Source organism: Sceloporus occidentalis, unplaced genomic scaffold, assembly GCF_023333645.1.
Source record: "Sceloporus occidentalis isolate IW3139 unplaced genomic scaffold, rSceOcc1.0.p SCAF_3, whole genome shotgun sequence".
Classification (NCBI taxonomy): domain Eukaryota; kingdom Metazoa; phylum Chordata; class Lepidosauria; order Squamata; family Phrynosomatidae; genus Sceloporus; species Sceloporus occidentalis.
Window position 1 is genome coordinate 205,990,982 of NW_028316983.1, and position 16,913 is coordinate 206,007,894.

The window sequence follows — 16,913 nt, forward strand, 5'->3', positions numbered from 1 at the left end:
AATTAGTTCTTTTTTTATAGTTTTCCTTCATGATATATATGGTCAAGATTTGATTTTGTTACTTTCATTCACCTTTTTTTGATTAGTTAGATTATCAACTGTGCATGTTGTTGTTGTGTGCCTTCATGTTGTTTTTGACATACGGTGACTCTAAGGTGACCTTATCATGGGTTTTGCTTTGCAAGATTTGTTCATGTTTACTCATAATTATGTCCTGCATTAAGTAGAGTTTATATGAAGGTGCATAAACATATAGGACTGCAATTTATTGCATACATTTTCACAAATAGTGTTCAGATTTAGCTGATTTTAGATCTATTTGTATTAAAGCATAACCTATTGGGATAGAGATCTAGAGATAAGAGATATAGGAATTAGCACACAGGCTTTTATTCCTACACTAGGCATGGGATGTAAATGCACTGGGATGGATTCTAGCACACAGCTCTGTCCCTGACCAGTACTCATCCCATATCCAATCCAGGCTTCTCCCAGATCTTTTAAAAAACAGGAAAATGCCATTTTTAAAAGGTCCAGGGGAAGCCCAGGTTGGGTATGCAATGAGTACTGCCTGGGGATGGAACTATACAATAGAATCCATCCCTGTGCATTTACATCCTGTGTCTGGCACAGGAATAAAAGATGGTGTACTAATCTCCATAGAGAGGTATTCATTCAAAACTATTACCGAGAGATGTAATGTTAAGCACAGTTCAGACCTACTATTGATTTGATCCTTGTTTGTTATATATAACTGTAGTTTGAATAAACCACAGTATTCTGGATTCAGATATAATGGGAAATTACAAGTGGATGCTTTATGTTTTCTCTCCCCTTGCAGGGGTGTGTGCTTTACTTATATGTATGGGTTTATGGATTGAGGGAGGGAGAGAGAGAGCATACCATCAGCCATAATAATAATAATAAATAAAACTTTTATTTGTATCCCGCTTTTCTGTGACAAGACAATCAAAGCAGCTCACAACACATTAAAATCCACATTTACAAAATTATGTCCCAAATTACCCCCTTAAAACAGGATTAAACATGTTACAATTAAAGTATCTATTAAAAACACAATAAAAATACAATGAGGACAGAGCAGTGGGCTAATACATGAGGTGGGGGGGGGCAGTCATTCTGTGGCTGGGCACATTTATTCAGGAAAGGCCATAGGATCACAGAGCTCGAAGAGTCCACAAGAGCCATCCAGTCAAACCCCCTGCCATGCAGGAATACACAACCAAAGCACTCCTGATATATGGCGATCCAGTCTGTTTAAAAATCCCCAAAGGAGATCCCACCAATCTCTGAGACAGCATATTCCATTGTTGAACAGCTCCCACCATCATGAAGTTCTTCCTAATGTTTAGGTGGCATCTATTCCTAGAGTGATTTGAGTGTTGGACTAAGATTCCAAGAGACCAGGGTTCAGTTTCCCTTACAGCAGATGAAACCCACTGGGTGATATTGGGCAGCCTCAGAGAAAAGCAATGGCAACCCCCCCTGAACAAATACTGTTAGGAAAACCCTGTGATAGATTTGCCTTAGGGTATCTTTATGTTGGAAATGCATATATGTAAGAGCTAAAGCTAATATTTTTCTGTACGGTACAGAATAAGTACTAAGATTTAATACTTGTCACTTTAAGTACATTAGAAAATATTGCCTTGTCTTAGGCATTAGGCCAGATTTTCCATTAGATTTCTACATAATTTTTATTAAGGTCCTAAACAAGCATTTAGTAATTAAGTGAAGTGCTTTGCAGTGTATGCTGTCCTTAGCTTGCTATGTTCTCAGCAAATACCAAAGATAATTTTGTGAAAAGCTGTGCTAGTGTTACATTTTCAAATTATCTGTATGTGTCAGCTAATTGGTGAAGAAGATAATTACATTTTTAGACAGGTTACATTTGGAATCCAGATTACTGGTTGGGAAAAACAATTTTATAGGCACATTGTGCCAGGAATGAAAATACAATGTTGCTGCACTAGCAGAATTGTCACTGTGTTCATCCACTGTGTGCTCACCAAGGTGGTGGTGGGGACACAAAACTAGGAGAAACCACCCAGAACATCCTCTGCAACACTACTTGCACAGCAACACTACATGCCAGAATGCCCCCACCTCCATCAGCTGAAATACTGAATTCATGTGTACATGATTATGATTTTACTAAAAAAAAAAAAAAATCAACATTATTATTATTATTATTATTATTATTATTATTATTATTACATTTATGTATATAGCACCATAGGCTTTACATAGCGCTTTACAAAGGAGGAAAACAACAATCCATAAATAAAAACAAAGCCTGCCTACAGCGCACAATCTAAAACCACAAACACGATTAAAAAATTAATAAAATATTACTGTAACAAGGTTAAAACAATACTACAAAATGTAAATTAATACAAATAATATGGACATTAAATCAAGATGAAAGTTGGAAGGTTTCCCTGAATAGAATAGTCTTTAGTTTAGACTTAAAGTAATCTAGAGATGTGGTGGTCCGGCAAATTCATGGGAAGGAGATTCCAAAAATATGGAGCAGTGTGGGAGAAAGGACATATCCAAGTAGGGGCTTCTGTGGTTCCCAAAAGAACTGTAAAATATTTACAGTATTATTCTGATTCTATTTATCGAAAAGTAGTTCCCACAGAGATCAGTTAAACTTGCTGACTGGTGTGTATGTGTGTATGCAGAATTGTATCATAATTAAGGCCTGTGATTTAATGGATAAGAATGGGAGCAGGAAACAAAATATTGGTCCAGGGGAAATCGGGGTAATCCTCTTCTCTCACACCCATGCTTCAGATGTCATCCACATCATTTCGACTTTCTCTGTGTAGAAAGAGTTACAGAGCTCCATGCATCTGACTGACTGCATTTGCCCACTGCTCACCTTCCCAATTGGGACAGCAGGTGAAGGGACTCTCCTGGTATCTGGAGGAATGGGACCAATATTCCATGGAACTATTTCTTTTGTATTTCATGGAATTTTGAGCCTTCTGTTTACACAAATGCACCTGTCAATTTGCATAGCTCTGCCAAGTACAAACCCTGTGCTTCTGTCAAACATTCTGACTCATTACATTTCACGGTTTGCCACTGCCATCCTCTCAGGCTGAGAGAGTGTAATTTGCCTAGGGTCATCCAGTGGGTTTCCATGGCTGGCCCGGGATTCAGACCCTGGTCTCCCAGTGTCCTAGTCCAATGCTCAGACTATTATGCCACACACTACTGTCTAGCATAGACATTAGAAGTCCAGAAGTATATGGATTGCTGACTGCATATTGTGTAGGAGTCAGTCAGTGGTTGTTTCTGGTTGTTCTAGATTATGTATATAAATCTGTTGAAAAACAAAACAAAAAACACATTTCTCATGTTACTATTACCGGCTAATACTGGCCCCACCCCACCCCACCCCCATGCCTTCATCCTAAAGTCATCACTTCCTCATTTTAAGTGTGCATTTTTCTTCTTCATAGTGTGAGGCTTTTGTTTTCTGAATGTCTCAAACTTGTCAGGCTAGGCTGAGCATATATTTTCTTTGTATGTATCAGGGTTTTGGGTTTTGTTTATTTGTTTTTTGCAATCTAAAGTAAAAATGCCTGTGGCATTGCAATATAAATTGTTGTTTCCTTTTACTATGTTAATGTTCAGTTTGTGCTTTATGATACTTGGGTGTTCATAATAGTATAGAAAACAAATCTTCATCAACATTGAAGGTTTTTTTAATATGTAGTGCCACCTGAAAATTAATATTCTACCATTTATTTTGTTCTTTAGTATTCCAAGTATTTCTTTTGCTTCATGAGTACATTCCGAAAGGCATTACAGACTCAGTTTAAGTGCAAATAGCAGAATTTGCTTAAGTTACATCTTTCGGAAGTGACAAAAAGAGTGTTAGAAAAGTTGTTTTTTTTGCTGGAGGTTACAGCTTAAATTGATCATAACATTAACTGAAGAAAATAGTGCACTAGAAGAATTCTGTTGGGTTTTTTTTTTCAGTTGCACAAGTGGACATGCACTTACTCTTGTGGTCTCCAGGCATGCAACTGTTTGTGCAACAGCCAGTTGCCCATTTTGCATAACAGGTACCTGTACTAGATCCCTGTTTTGCAAGGTCAGGAACTATGTATTCATAAGCAATAATTTGCGTTGGTTTCACTAATTTGTTGCAATGAAGTGAAAGTATTTGAAATATTGCAAGCACTTACATGAATGTTTAACCTTCATCTGCCAAGTTATTGCTAATTAGAATAGTATGCAAGAGACCTGCTTCAGTTGTGATCCAGCCACATGTGGCGGTCATGTATTAACAGCTAAAAATTTATTGTTAAGTAACCTTGTTTTCAAGGTTTAGCACCATTTATTTTGATAAAGGAAGACACAAAGCTTTTGTTTACATACTGCAATAATATGTATTTGGTTCTCAAAACAACTCATATTGCAGCTTACCTGAAAATTAATAAATAATAATAATAATAATAATAATAATAATAATAAATATTTTATTTATATTTCCTGCTTCTCCCTTCGGATCGAAGCGGGATTACAGGAAGTAAAAACATCATAAAAATACATATATAATTTGGAATACATTAATCAAAATAAAAGAAAGTAATAAAAAGGAAGAGTTGTTACAGTATTGCTCACAATCATAAGGATCGAGTCATCATATTCAGGTGTAAAATATTATTCAAAATCAGATTAAAGGATAGGCCCACCGGAATAGATTCGTCTTAAGCGCCTTTTTAAAGACTTCCAAAGAAGTGATAAGACGGAGCTCTTCCGGTAAGTTGTTCCAAAGTCTAGGGGCCAACGCAGAAAATGTTCTACAAGAGGTAGTTTTCAACCTGGTTTTAGGATTGTTTGTGAAGGTTAGTATTATGTGATGCACTTTAACCCTTTAGTCTTCACAAACTGTGATCGTTTTTCCTTTGTGTCTGTGCCATGTATAGTTTAAAATTGTGATAAATAGGCTAAAGTTCCTTGCTTTATGGATGTACACTGTAGAATTGGAGAATTAACAGTGTTTTTGTTTTCTCAGGGCATTCTACCTGGACAAGTCAAATCTTCCACCTAATTCCACATCAAAAGCTGCTTATATAGATAAGGTAACCCCAACTGTTCTCTGTGTGTTTAACCACTTTTGCATCTAAATTGGTTCTTCCTTGGAGTAACACTGCCATGCATGCTGTAGACAAGAAAAATCTTCTGTTTCATAGAATATAAACTAAAGGGATGTATTAATTATGTGAAATAATCCACATTGTTACAAAACCATGAAAGTAAGTGCTGTAAAACAGGTTCAAAAGATTGAAGGGTGCATGATATGTTCTTGTTCTGTGCCTTTAAGTCAATTCCAACTTGTGGTGACCCTAAGGCAATGCTATCAACAGGGTTTTCTGGGGCTGAGAGTGTGAGACTCACCCAAGGTCACCTAGTGGGTTTCCATGGCTAAGCGAGAAATTGAAACCTGGCCTCTAGGTTGTAGGTCAGCACTCAAACCACTACCCCATGTTGGCTCTCATGATATAGAACTCATCAGATGACCAGTTCTGCTCCTTCTGTTGTATTTGTTACATAGACATCTATATGCTTAAATATAAAGAATTGTGTTAGGTGAATACAGTGAGTTCTGGGATCTTAGCTCATTAATTAAACCCCTTAAACTCAGCAGGCAAACCTCCTCATCTGCCATTAATTCTCATTAATAACCTAATTAAAGTTATTCAAAGCATGGTGCAGTGGTTTGATTGTTGGATTATGACTCTGGAGACCAGGTTTTGATTCCCAGCTCAGCCATAAACCCACTGGGTGACCTTGGGCAAGTCACATGGTCTCAGCCTCAGGGGAAGGCAATGGTAAACCTGTGAGTAAATCTTGCCAAGAAACCTGCATGATAGGTTCGCCATAGGGTCACCATAAATCAGAAACGACAAAGGCACACAACAACAACAACAACAACAAAGTCTGACATCTTTGTTCTTTTGCTATATACATGGTAAATGTCTAGCTCTTACTTGAGCTGCCTCTTGGAAAAAAAAAGACCCTTTTTGCTATACTGATGGCATCTAAAGCTACTGATTCTATACATAATGACAGAAAGGTAGTATGGCATTCTGAAGATAACATGCACTCTGAATTTATCCTTTTATCAAGGCCAACCACAGTTTGGTTTTTGTTGAACTTAAAACTCATTATACTTTCTGCTGCAAAGAGAAGCTGTTATAATCATAGAAGTTTTTTTTTACTTTTAGCTGATGCGGCCCATCAATTCTTTGGATGAACTTTATCGGCTGATGGTATCTTTCATACAATCTAAGCGCACAGCAACCTGTGCTTACACAGCCTGTAGTGCGTCTGGAGTTGGACTGCTGTCAGTTTCTTCAGAACTTTGTAGCAGACTTGGAGCTTGCCATATCATCATGTGCAATAGTGGAGTACACCGGTATGATATCTGATCCATTTTTTAACATTGTGGTCATTGTTGTCTAGTTCCAGGAATTATGATTTGCTGAAAATATCTGTGTTTAGTCTGAATCTGCATGTGTAGCTTGTATAAATTCCTATCAATATAATTTATGCATTAGAAGTTTGCTTTAGCTGTCAGCTCTTGAATTATCTCATTGAATGTCCTGGCAAGCCATTATTGCTAGTCTCAGCTTTCCTTATTTTCTAAACAGAGATAATTAGTATTGAGCTTGGATGGTTATCTCTGGAGGTCTTTAAACAGAGGTTGGATGGGCATCTCTCAGGAGTGTTTTAGTTGTGTATTTCTGCATTGAGAGGGTTGGAACAGATGACCCTTGCAATCCCTTCCAGCTTTAAGATGGTATCATTCTATGATTGTGTGACCTACCTACTAGGACCATTTTTAGGGGCCAATGTACAAACCTATATATGTTTTCAGAAGACAAAGAATTATTTGAGAAGTGTCCAATTGAATCACCCCAATTTGACAGCACATGGGAGTTCTTTGTAGTGACTGTATCCATGGTTTAGAAGCCAAGTTGATACCCTTGAACAAGTCAAAACAGGAGGGCTTTGAAATATCTACACCATAGACTATTTCCTGTGGATACACTACAGTTTCTGTATTTAAAGCTGAATACCAATGGGCAGGAATAGAACAAATATTCACAACTACTTGAAAAAAATAGTCTAAAAATAGATTTCTCAAGACTTGGAATCCTCTGACAAGGAGACTACTGGACAGGCAGTTTGGACTTGTTCTATGTGGAAAATGCATATGGCTTCAAAGAAAACAGGTTTCTAGCAAAGAAAACAGCATTTTCTGTGTAGGAAACAATGCTTTTGCAAAGAAAACAAGTTCCTTGTCCAGAAAACCTTCCTGAAACTATTTGTTCATATAAAGTTTAACTAAATCACCATCTGAACCATCTTGCTTAATAATACTCTGTTCTGATCCTTTGTATTAAGGTAGATGTTCTCATTGCTATTCTAACAGCTAGGAAAGCCTTTAGTTATTCAATGCAATTTGTGCATAATTCCTAAGGATACCATCGTCCTCAGACCATACATGGGCTTGAAGCCTAAGATGCGTTCTCTATTTTGTCATTTTCAAGATCCAGATATTCTTTTATAAAACACAGCATGAAAATGTGGCGCACAATAGAAATTAGCTCTCTCAGCTAATTAGAAGAATATTTAAGGTTTTCAGTGCCAGGTCCTTTTATGACAGGTCATGTTAAGACAGATACTGCATGATTGTTACCTACTTCAGGATTAATTCACAGAGAAATCTGTATCAGAATGAAGAAAGACATGTATTATGAAATCCTATAAGGCTTCTTCAGGCTCTCTCTTAGCACATGTTACAGCACTGTTCATGGAGGGAAGTGGCATCCTGGATGCTGAAAACAATGTAGCTTTTGGGGAGTTTGTAGAGCAAGTACTTGGACATCTTCTGTCTGTGAGGTGTTAAAGGAGAGAAACTGTCACTCCATCTCAGGGCCAAAGCAGACAGCCTGGAAGGTTCAATCTCTGGCTGCTTTGGCCATGATTGCTCTGGAACTGTGGCAATCGGATGGCCTGCTCCCAAAGCGGGATGACACTGTGGTCCCAAACAGGCTACAAGCAGGAGTAGATTAATCCATTCCTTTTGCTGGCACTTCAGGCCACCTTAGGCAGCCTCAGAATGGCTTCCAGCCACAGTGGAGGCATACGTCATCTCAATGCCATGTCCCCAAAGCATCCAGAAGCCCCTCTATTTGGCACGTCTTTTTTGGGCCTCAAGCTGCATCTGGATATACAGGCTAATTTTTTTTCTATTTGGGAAGTTATTATGTAACTTAATTGATGTCAGTTGATTTCTGCCACTCAGATAGGAGTATTTATTTATGTATTTCATTTGTGTGCCACTTTTTTCCACGAGTAGGACCCAAGGTGGCTCCCACAGAACTTTAATTAAAAACCTTCACAATAAAAATTTAAAAAACAATTAAAATCACCACATAAAACAGTAAGCATTATTTAAAAGACACCCCACTCTCTTGCTTGCAGATTAAAAAACAGTTTAAAGAAAAAGGTCTTTGCTTGCTCTTGAAGGGAAATCAGGGAGGGGGCCAGTTTCGTCTCTCATGGAAGGGCATTCCAGAGGGTGGAAGAAGCCACCAAGAAGGCTCTCTCTTGTGTCCTCACCAAGCCAGCCTGGTGGGATCAAAAGAAAGTTCTCTCCTGTAGATCTTAGAACTCTGGCAGGTTCATATGGGGAGATACAGTCTTTTAAGTAGTCTGGACCTAAGGCATACCAGGCTTTATAGGACATGACCAGCACTTTAATTTGTGCCTAGAAAAAAAGTGGTAGTCAGTGAAGCTGTTTAAATAAGGAAGTTATATGCTCCCTATAAGTGGAGTAGAATGTTTTGATGCAGCCTCTTTTTCTCAAATAATAATAATAATAATAATAATAATAGGAGTTATTTATATACCGCCCAATCACTGGGAATTCGGGCAGCTTACAACAGAGGGGATAATAGATGGTTCCCTGCCCTCAGGCTTACAATGTAAAAAGACATGACACAAAAGGGAATGGGGGGAGGGGATCAGGTCCAGCATTCTTCTCTCCCTCTGAGGCCTGGACCAAGGCAGATGGACCGGAGGGAGGGCTCTTTTTCTTCATCGAGGCCAGGCCCGATGGCGTTGGGCGTTGGGCATGTCCTTTTGCTCCCTCCCAGGCCAGAAAATGACAGTTGGAAGAAGAGAGGGGAGGGCTCTTCCTCTTCAGGCCCGATGGCGTTGGGCCTGTCCTTTTGCTCCCTCTAAGGCCAAAAATAGTCTGGGAAACTATAGGAAACAGCCCCCTGTGCTTGTCATTCTCAGATTCTCATAGATGCCAATCAGAAGAGGAAGAGCTTAACCTGTGAATCATATACTGAGAGGTTCTGGTTTGTTAGCCTCGTGGAATGATAGTGTTTTTCTTATCGTTGTGTCTGTATTCCATGTTAAGGACCTGTTTGTTCAGAAGATATGGGCTAGGGATTCTGTGAATGTGTATATAAGTATATATACATGCACGCAGATAGTGTATATACTTGGTCCTCTCTTTCTCCACAGAATCTCTAGCCCATATTATTTTGGTAGATATTCTTTGGAGCACTGCAGGTACTTGGTGCTCCAAGGAGCATGCTTTTTCTATAATAAATATCTAATCAGTTGCTGTTGTTCTTTGTTGTACTCTGCTCCACACTGGACTGAGGGTAATTGGAAGAATCTGAGGATTCTCACAAGAGAAAATCCAACTGCTCTTTCCAAGAATATACACTCAGACACTCATCTCTCCCATATATATATATATATATATATATATATATATATGCACACACACACTTTCTCTCTCTCTCTCTCTCTCTCTCAGAATGGTGTAGACTGCTCTATAAATAAAGAACTAATTTATTTAAAGGTCACTAATTTGTAAAATCAAATGAAGGAAACAGAATAAGTAGCAGATGGATAGATTGGTAAAAAAACCCTAGGAAATAAACTTCAAAGTTAATCTAAAAGTCTTATTTTTAGAGTAATCCAACCAGGCTCACAGCAGAAATGAATTGATTATAATATGTTGAAATTTCCATGGGGCATGACCTGCTGAAGTTAATTACTTAAATTAAATTGATTTTACTGCAAGAGGTAAGCATAGACTGAGCTTTCCATAAGTGAAGAAAATGGGATTGAGAAATGATTAATTTTGATATCATTAAAAACTGCTCTTTTAAAAAACACATGTATACCCTGCAAAAATATCACAATAATATAAAGAATATATTTTTCCTTATTTTGCCATTTATTTTCCTTCTCAGAAAAATGAACTGTTTTACAGTCATCAGATGTATTGGGGTGCCTCACCTCAAAGTTCACACATGCTGGGTATCCCCGCCCCACCCCCACCCCCCCAAAATAAGATGGCTAATTGTTATCCCCTTTGTAGCATGAGGTTCTGCCCAGTCTTAAATGCAAGTGGTAGAATAATACTATTAGAGATATGGGAGTAGTACACATAGGCCAAATGTGTTGGCGACGCTTTGGCAGATTGTATGGCAACACAGTCATCAGTTTAAAAATTGGTAGGATGAGGGGCAAGTGACAAGGGTTTTTTTTTTGACAACTGGAGTGTGCTTTAGCATAATAAGAGACAAAGGAGAAATGCTCAGGGATTCAGCTAACCTGTCCTATCCTTATCCTATTGGATCCTTCAAGGATACATTTAGAGTAAAAGGTCTGTGAGAGCACTAGTGGTGTAAGTTCTTAGAAAATTATTAGAATTTTCAACAAAATATACAATCAGTTTTTCATTTCAGTTAAATGTTAATGTGTACCCCAGTCATCCTTCACCTTTGTACAGAAAACAGATAGAACTACTAAACCTTTAGAATATTTAGCCTTTTTAATTAGTTTTTTTCACTCTAATCCAAACTTAACCACATTAAGCTTTAAAAAAAATTGAAAGATGTTTTTGATTGCATTTAGTATCTATACTAATATTCAAGCTTTTGAATAGGCAGCAATTATTTTTGCTTTGATTTTTATTGCAATGTGTTTTCCAGTTTGGCATTGAAGTGACAGATCCTATATCTGTTTCAGACAGACATCTTTAGCAAGTTTATCATCTTAAGAACACATAAGAAAGAAAATGAAAGTACATTTTAATCTCCACAGTGCTTTATAGAATGTGTTTGCTATAAATTTATACAAATTAATCAGTTGTACAGATTTACCATCATTAAAATTAACATAATCCTAAAAAGGAATCTCTTGAAAACACACCATTCTGCATCCCAGTAGCACACAACAATTTACGGTAGAATTCAAATGATCCACTCTCTTCTAACATGCATTGGATGGAAATGTATGCATCCCTCAGCAGATAAGCACAGTGACTTGGAACATCTGAGGGGCATAGGGTCAAATTTTCATTGTAACATGATAACATTTAATATGTTCTGTATACTCCATTTTACTCACTGTAAGATGGGTGAATTGTGTTGCCCTTTACATTCAGTAGGCAATTTCACATTGAGTTTTGATTTTAGAAACTAAAATAAGCATTAAAAATGAATAACAGAAGCCTCAAAGCACAGTTCTTGATCTCTTCAATACAGTCATTCAAAACAGATTTGGGTGAAGATATGGGTCTTTAACAGGGACTTAAAATATGGCACCGTTAACACACCCTGAATATCAGGGAGGAAAGCATTCCAAAAGATGATGGCCATCATGGAGAAGTCTCTGTTCCTGGTTGCTGCCAGAAGGTGATCTGCAGACCACAAAATGATCAGTCTTGCCCCCTTTGACACATTAGCAGTTGGGTTTATATTGAAGAAGACAGAGTGCTAATTTCTTTATACCTCAGAAATAATACTTTGAAATTGGAGCCATAGTTAATAAGCAATCAGTGTAATTACATATTCCATAACCCTTAATGACACCTTCTGGTCTTGAGGGGGAGCTAAGTGGGTGATCCACAGCTAACCTCTTCATCTGATTCCTAGGCTGATGGTGCGTTGAAAATGCAGGTGGACAAAACTAGATTAGACCAATCCTACTTTGTTCATTTAGCTCTCAATGATAAACACCATGTCTGTTCTCCTATTTGTGATCAAGTCACAGATGAATAAATTGATCTGTCATTTTGCAATAGTATCATCAGGCAAGAGTGTCCAGAAGCCATGCTACAAGGTTTATACAAGGAGAAGGAAGGGCCAGAAGAGGATATGTATGGCGTATAATCTTCTAGAGTCGACCACTCAATCCTCCATATTTTTCTTCCTCTACCATGCCATTAGAGACATATACTCTTTCTTACAGGAGTGTGCCATTCTCCTTCACCCATCTCTCCCAGCCAAACACATTCTGAAATCACTATATAGTCCTCCCTCTGTTCTTGCAGTCTTTGGATCCACTTACCTTGCTTATGTTTGAGGGACAAACGGAGGGAGAATGAATAGGGCATGTGTTTGTGGTGTGGACCAGCACACCTCTGTGTGCATGCACCTATATTCAAGCCAATGGGGCTTGAATATAGGCAAAACTCCATTTTTGCAAGCGGGTCCGGAATGGATCCCCATGAAAAAGGATGGGTGACTGTATAGTTCATTAATCTTTACTTAACCAAACACAGTAACTACTGCATCCAATCACACATTCCACAACAGTCCAAAATCATGAGGAATAGACTTACATTATGTATATGTATTCCAAAAAACAAAATGAGAATGTGCTTTATAGACTATAGCAAAGCCTTTGACTGCATCAATCAGAAAAGGCTATGGAACACTCTCACATACACTGGAGTGCCACTATATTTGATGGATTCTGATGAGAAAACTATACTCAGGATAAGAAGCCACTGTCAGAACAGAATATGGAGAAACAGAATGGTTCTTATTTGGACAAGGGGGTCAGGCGAAACTGCATTTTATCACCCTACTTGTCAGTGGTCTCCTACTCAGGATGACACCTGGTGCAGGGGGGGGGGAGGCTTTCTGGGGGTGGAGCCAAAAGGGCAGCTGCCCCCCCATTCCTTCTGAGTCTGCTCTAGACCCAGAAGGCAGCTGGGAGGGGCAGCTGCATGTTAGCCCTCCTCCTCCATCCCAGGCTTCCTCCCTGGAGAAGGAGCCTGGGACATAACAGCCTTTCTATCCTGGAGGGGAATAGGGCTCAGCTGGTTGTCACCCCCACTCTTATGGGTGTCATCCAGTATAGATCTCAACCCCCCCCCCCTCTTTTCCTGGTGGCGCCACTGCTATTTGTTCAATTTGTACACAGAAAACATCTTACCAAGAGCAGGATTAAACTTAGAAGAAGGAGAAGTAAAGATAGGAGAAAGGAACATTAACAACCTAAGATATGCAGATGACACAATATCACTAGCGGAAAACTTCATGGACTTGCAACAGTTACTGAGGAAGGTTGAGGAAGAAAGTGTAAAAGCAAAAATAATGACCATGGAGAACCTACATAAATTCAGTATGCAATGAGATATTGTTTCTTATGGCCAGTGTTTTAACTTCAGCTTCTGATGGTTGAATGAAGGTTTTGGCAGTTCACATAATTTGTTTTGAGCTTGTTTGCATGTGCTCATCATCATCATCCTATCATTTTCCCACTTTGAGAAATGTTTGCTGACACAGACACTTCCACATTTAGCCCTTAGACTATATAATTGTGGTTTGGGTCCTACTTTCTACCATTGGGAAGATAATTTATGAATAGATTGGGCAAACTCATCCACGTGGAATAATAATTATATACAGTTTAGAAAAAGGCCACAGTTGTAGATTAATTCATTTAGGGCAGGGGTAGGCAACCTTTTTGACCCGGGGGCCGGGTTGCTGTCCCTCAGACAACTGGGGGGCTGAAGCCAAAAAATAAATAATTAAATAATTTATATGTATGTGTGTGTGTGTGTGTGTACACACACACAAACACACACCGGGACAAATGTAGGACCAAATTTTCAAATGGAGGACACTTTTTAAAAAAAAGGAGGACACACTGAAAAATTTGCTGATTTTTTAAAAAATGTTAATATAAATGCATGTTTCTGAGGCTTCTATAGACAATTGCCCCTCTTGCCCGCTGCTTGCCCGCCTCCTCCTAATAGGCCAAAGGCCCCAGCGGCAATCGGCAGCAGGACTGGGCTGGGGCTGGTCCCAAGGCCTCGCCGGGCTGGATCCGGCCCACGGGCCGTAGGTTGCCTACCTCTGATTTAGGGTCATCTTAAAATATTACAAAATAGTGAGCAAGCAATCTAGTTCAGTCTTGAAGTAAAAAGAAGTAGTTCTGTAAAATGTAAAGCTTGTTCACTACTCTGTGATATTTTGTTTGGTCCTAATAAACATATTAAAGATATTAAGCTAGAAGATATATTAAGATATGCAATTAAAATATATTTTGAGGCCAGCATAGCATAGTGGTTTGAGTAATAGACTACAGCTTTGGAAACCAGGGTTTGAATCCCACCTCAACCATGTAAACCCACTGGGTGACCTTGAGCATGTCACACTCTCTCAGCCCCAGGGCATGGTGATGGCAAACCACCCATTGAAGAAATTCTGCCAAGAAAACCCCATGATAGGCCTTAGGGTCATCATAAGTCAAAAATGACTTGAAGGCACACAACAACAACAAGAAAGATATTACATTATGTCTACTTAGATATTTTTTTTCAGTTGGGCTAACAGAGCCACATGGTTTGGAGGGTTTTTTGTTTTGTTTATATGTTTTAGTCGTACTCAGAGGAATATATTTTTTATTTAATGTATTTGTTTTTGTATTGCAGTTGTACTCTGAGTGTTACTCTGGAGCAGGCTATAATTCTTGCTCGGAGTCATGGCCTACCTCCTCGTTATATCCTGCAAGCTACAGATGTCATGCGCAAACAGGTAAGCCATTTTTATTTTAGTTATGTATTACACTTTTCTCATTGTACATTTCATTTGCTTCTCAAATGATTATTTGATTTTGCAAAACAAATCACCATTTTGAAAATAACAAGAAGTAATGGCAGTGATGGTGAACCTTTTAGGAACCAAGTGGCCAAACTAAAGTGTCTACCTGGTGCTGGAGGTGGTACGTCTGGGGGTGGGGACAGGTCATCCGGGCCAGGACTTCTTCCCCTTGCCCTCCGAGGCCTTCAGCTGCCTCTCTGGCCAGGGTGGCAAGGGGGAGGAAGAGGAACAGGCGTGTGTCTGTTCCTCCTCTTCCCCAGCCCCCCCTAGGCCTGAGATGTCTGGGAAGAAGGAGGAACAGGGGCACACCGTTTCCCCCACCCCTTGCCTCTCTGGGGGCAGCTGAAGGCCCGGGACAGCCAGGAAGGAGGAGGAATAGGCACAAGTCTGTTCCTACTCTTCCTCACCCTCCGCATGCCATAGGTTCACCACATGGAGCTATGTCATGTGTAGTCTGGAAAGGACAGGTCTCCAGTATCCTGGATTTGACAGTTAAAGCAGAAAGTTAGAGGGGCTTTTTTTGGTAATAGAACTGTGATGTGATCAGAATGCCTAGCTCTTTCACTGCCACATTCTTTACCAATTCAAACAGCCGGGTTGCTTTAAAGGCAGCCTCAAATTTAGGACCCATTCACACTACAGAATTATGCTGCTGTTATTAATTGCCATGATTCTATCCTGTGAAATCCTGGGAGATGCAGTTCAGGGAGGACTGTCTATAACTCTCAGCCAAAGCACTCCAATGGCTCACCAGACTACCAGTCCCAGAATGGAACCCTGACAGTTAAGGTAGACCAATAGTGCCATAACTGTGCAATGTGCAGGATTTTTTAGGAGTTACAGTAATCCAGAATGTAATATATGTGGCACAGAGAATGATTTGCCTTCTCTTATGGACACAACCTGTACACCCTCATCCAGGTAAGGAGACTTTGCTATCCACAAAACCTCTGTTTTGTTCACCCTTTCATCTCAAAAATTGCCGCAGATATCTGATCAGGGTTAATATCACTGCTTTGGGATTAGAAGGTTCCAAAATCAGCTAAATATCACCAGCATGCTTATGACAGCAGTTTTATGTGAGTGCTAAAACACAGAAGAATGAAAGCAGACAGAAGTATTACATACTATGTGATGGTCCAAAAACTTTTATTTCTTAAAAAGTCCAACACATTTCAGCCTTAGCACCAATTGACATTCTTTAGGGGCTATTATAAAATAAATAAAAACAAATATATTATAATTGTAGTATTGACACAACACATCAGTCCTTATCTTTCTCCTGTCTCCTTTCATTCTTCTACTGTGAATACGTACTTACCAGTGGTAAAAAGCATACCATCAAAATGTCATCATAAATGTGTGTGTATATACAAGTATACATAGGGCTGAGAAACCTTATGGGAAAAATGTATCTATCATGTACCATGCCTATGCAAAGCCCAACTGATAGCTCTGTAAAAAAATATTTTCAGAAGATGTTATTTTTGCTTATACACTTGGGACACACAATCTGTATTTCTGACTACAAATCCCATAATCACAGCTGAACTAATCTTCCCTTCCTTTGCCTGTTCCATACTGGGAAGCTGATTTTGTTTTCTAAAAACCACCCATTGGAGTTTTGTCACATATTTTTGCATTTAAAATGCAACTTTAATACAGTTAAGTTTCCCTTTTAAAACTTGTGCTTTCCATGTTCTAAGACTGAAATTGATGCACAGATATCTGGGCATAAGTCCCATTGATCTTAGTGAGATTTACTTCTGAGTAAACATGCCTCAGATTGCACAATGCATTCAAAATTGTTTCTTGTCTGAGAATTTTTGATGTTTATCAAACATAGCTAGTCATCCTCCAGCTGATACTATCAGTCCAGCTACCCTGATGGGACCTATCACTTTCAAAATTCTTTGTGTGTTAAATAAT

General features: G+C 38.9%; 1 protein-coding gene across 2 annotated transcripts in view; it reads left to right on the forward strand.

Annotated features, from left to right (window-relative positions):
* Positions 1 to 16,913, forward strand: part of LOC149317400 (phosphatidylinositol 3,4,5-trisphosphate-dependent Rac exchanger 2 protein-like) — a 182,225-nt gene that overhangs the window by 156,486 nt on the left and 8,826 nt on the right. For both annotated transcript variants that reach the window (XM_089517426.1, XM_089517427.1), the window contains exons 36-38: positions 5,060 to 5,126; positions 6,273 to 6,463; positions 14,816 to 14,918. In XM_089517426.1, coding sequence (XP_089373552.1) covers positions 5,060 to 5,126; positions 6,273 to 6,463; positions 14,816 to 14,918 — 361 coding nt within the window. The remainder of the gene's footprint in view (positions 1 to 5,059; positions 5,127 to 6,272; positions 6,464 to 14,815; positions 14,919 to 16,913) is intronic.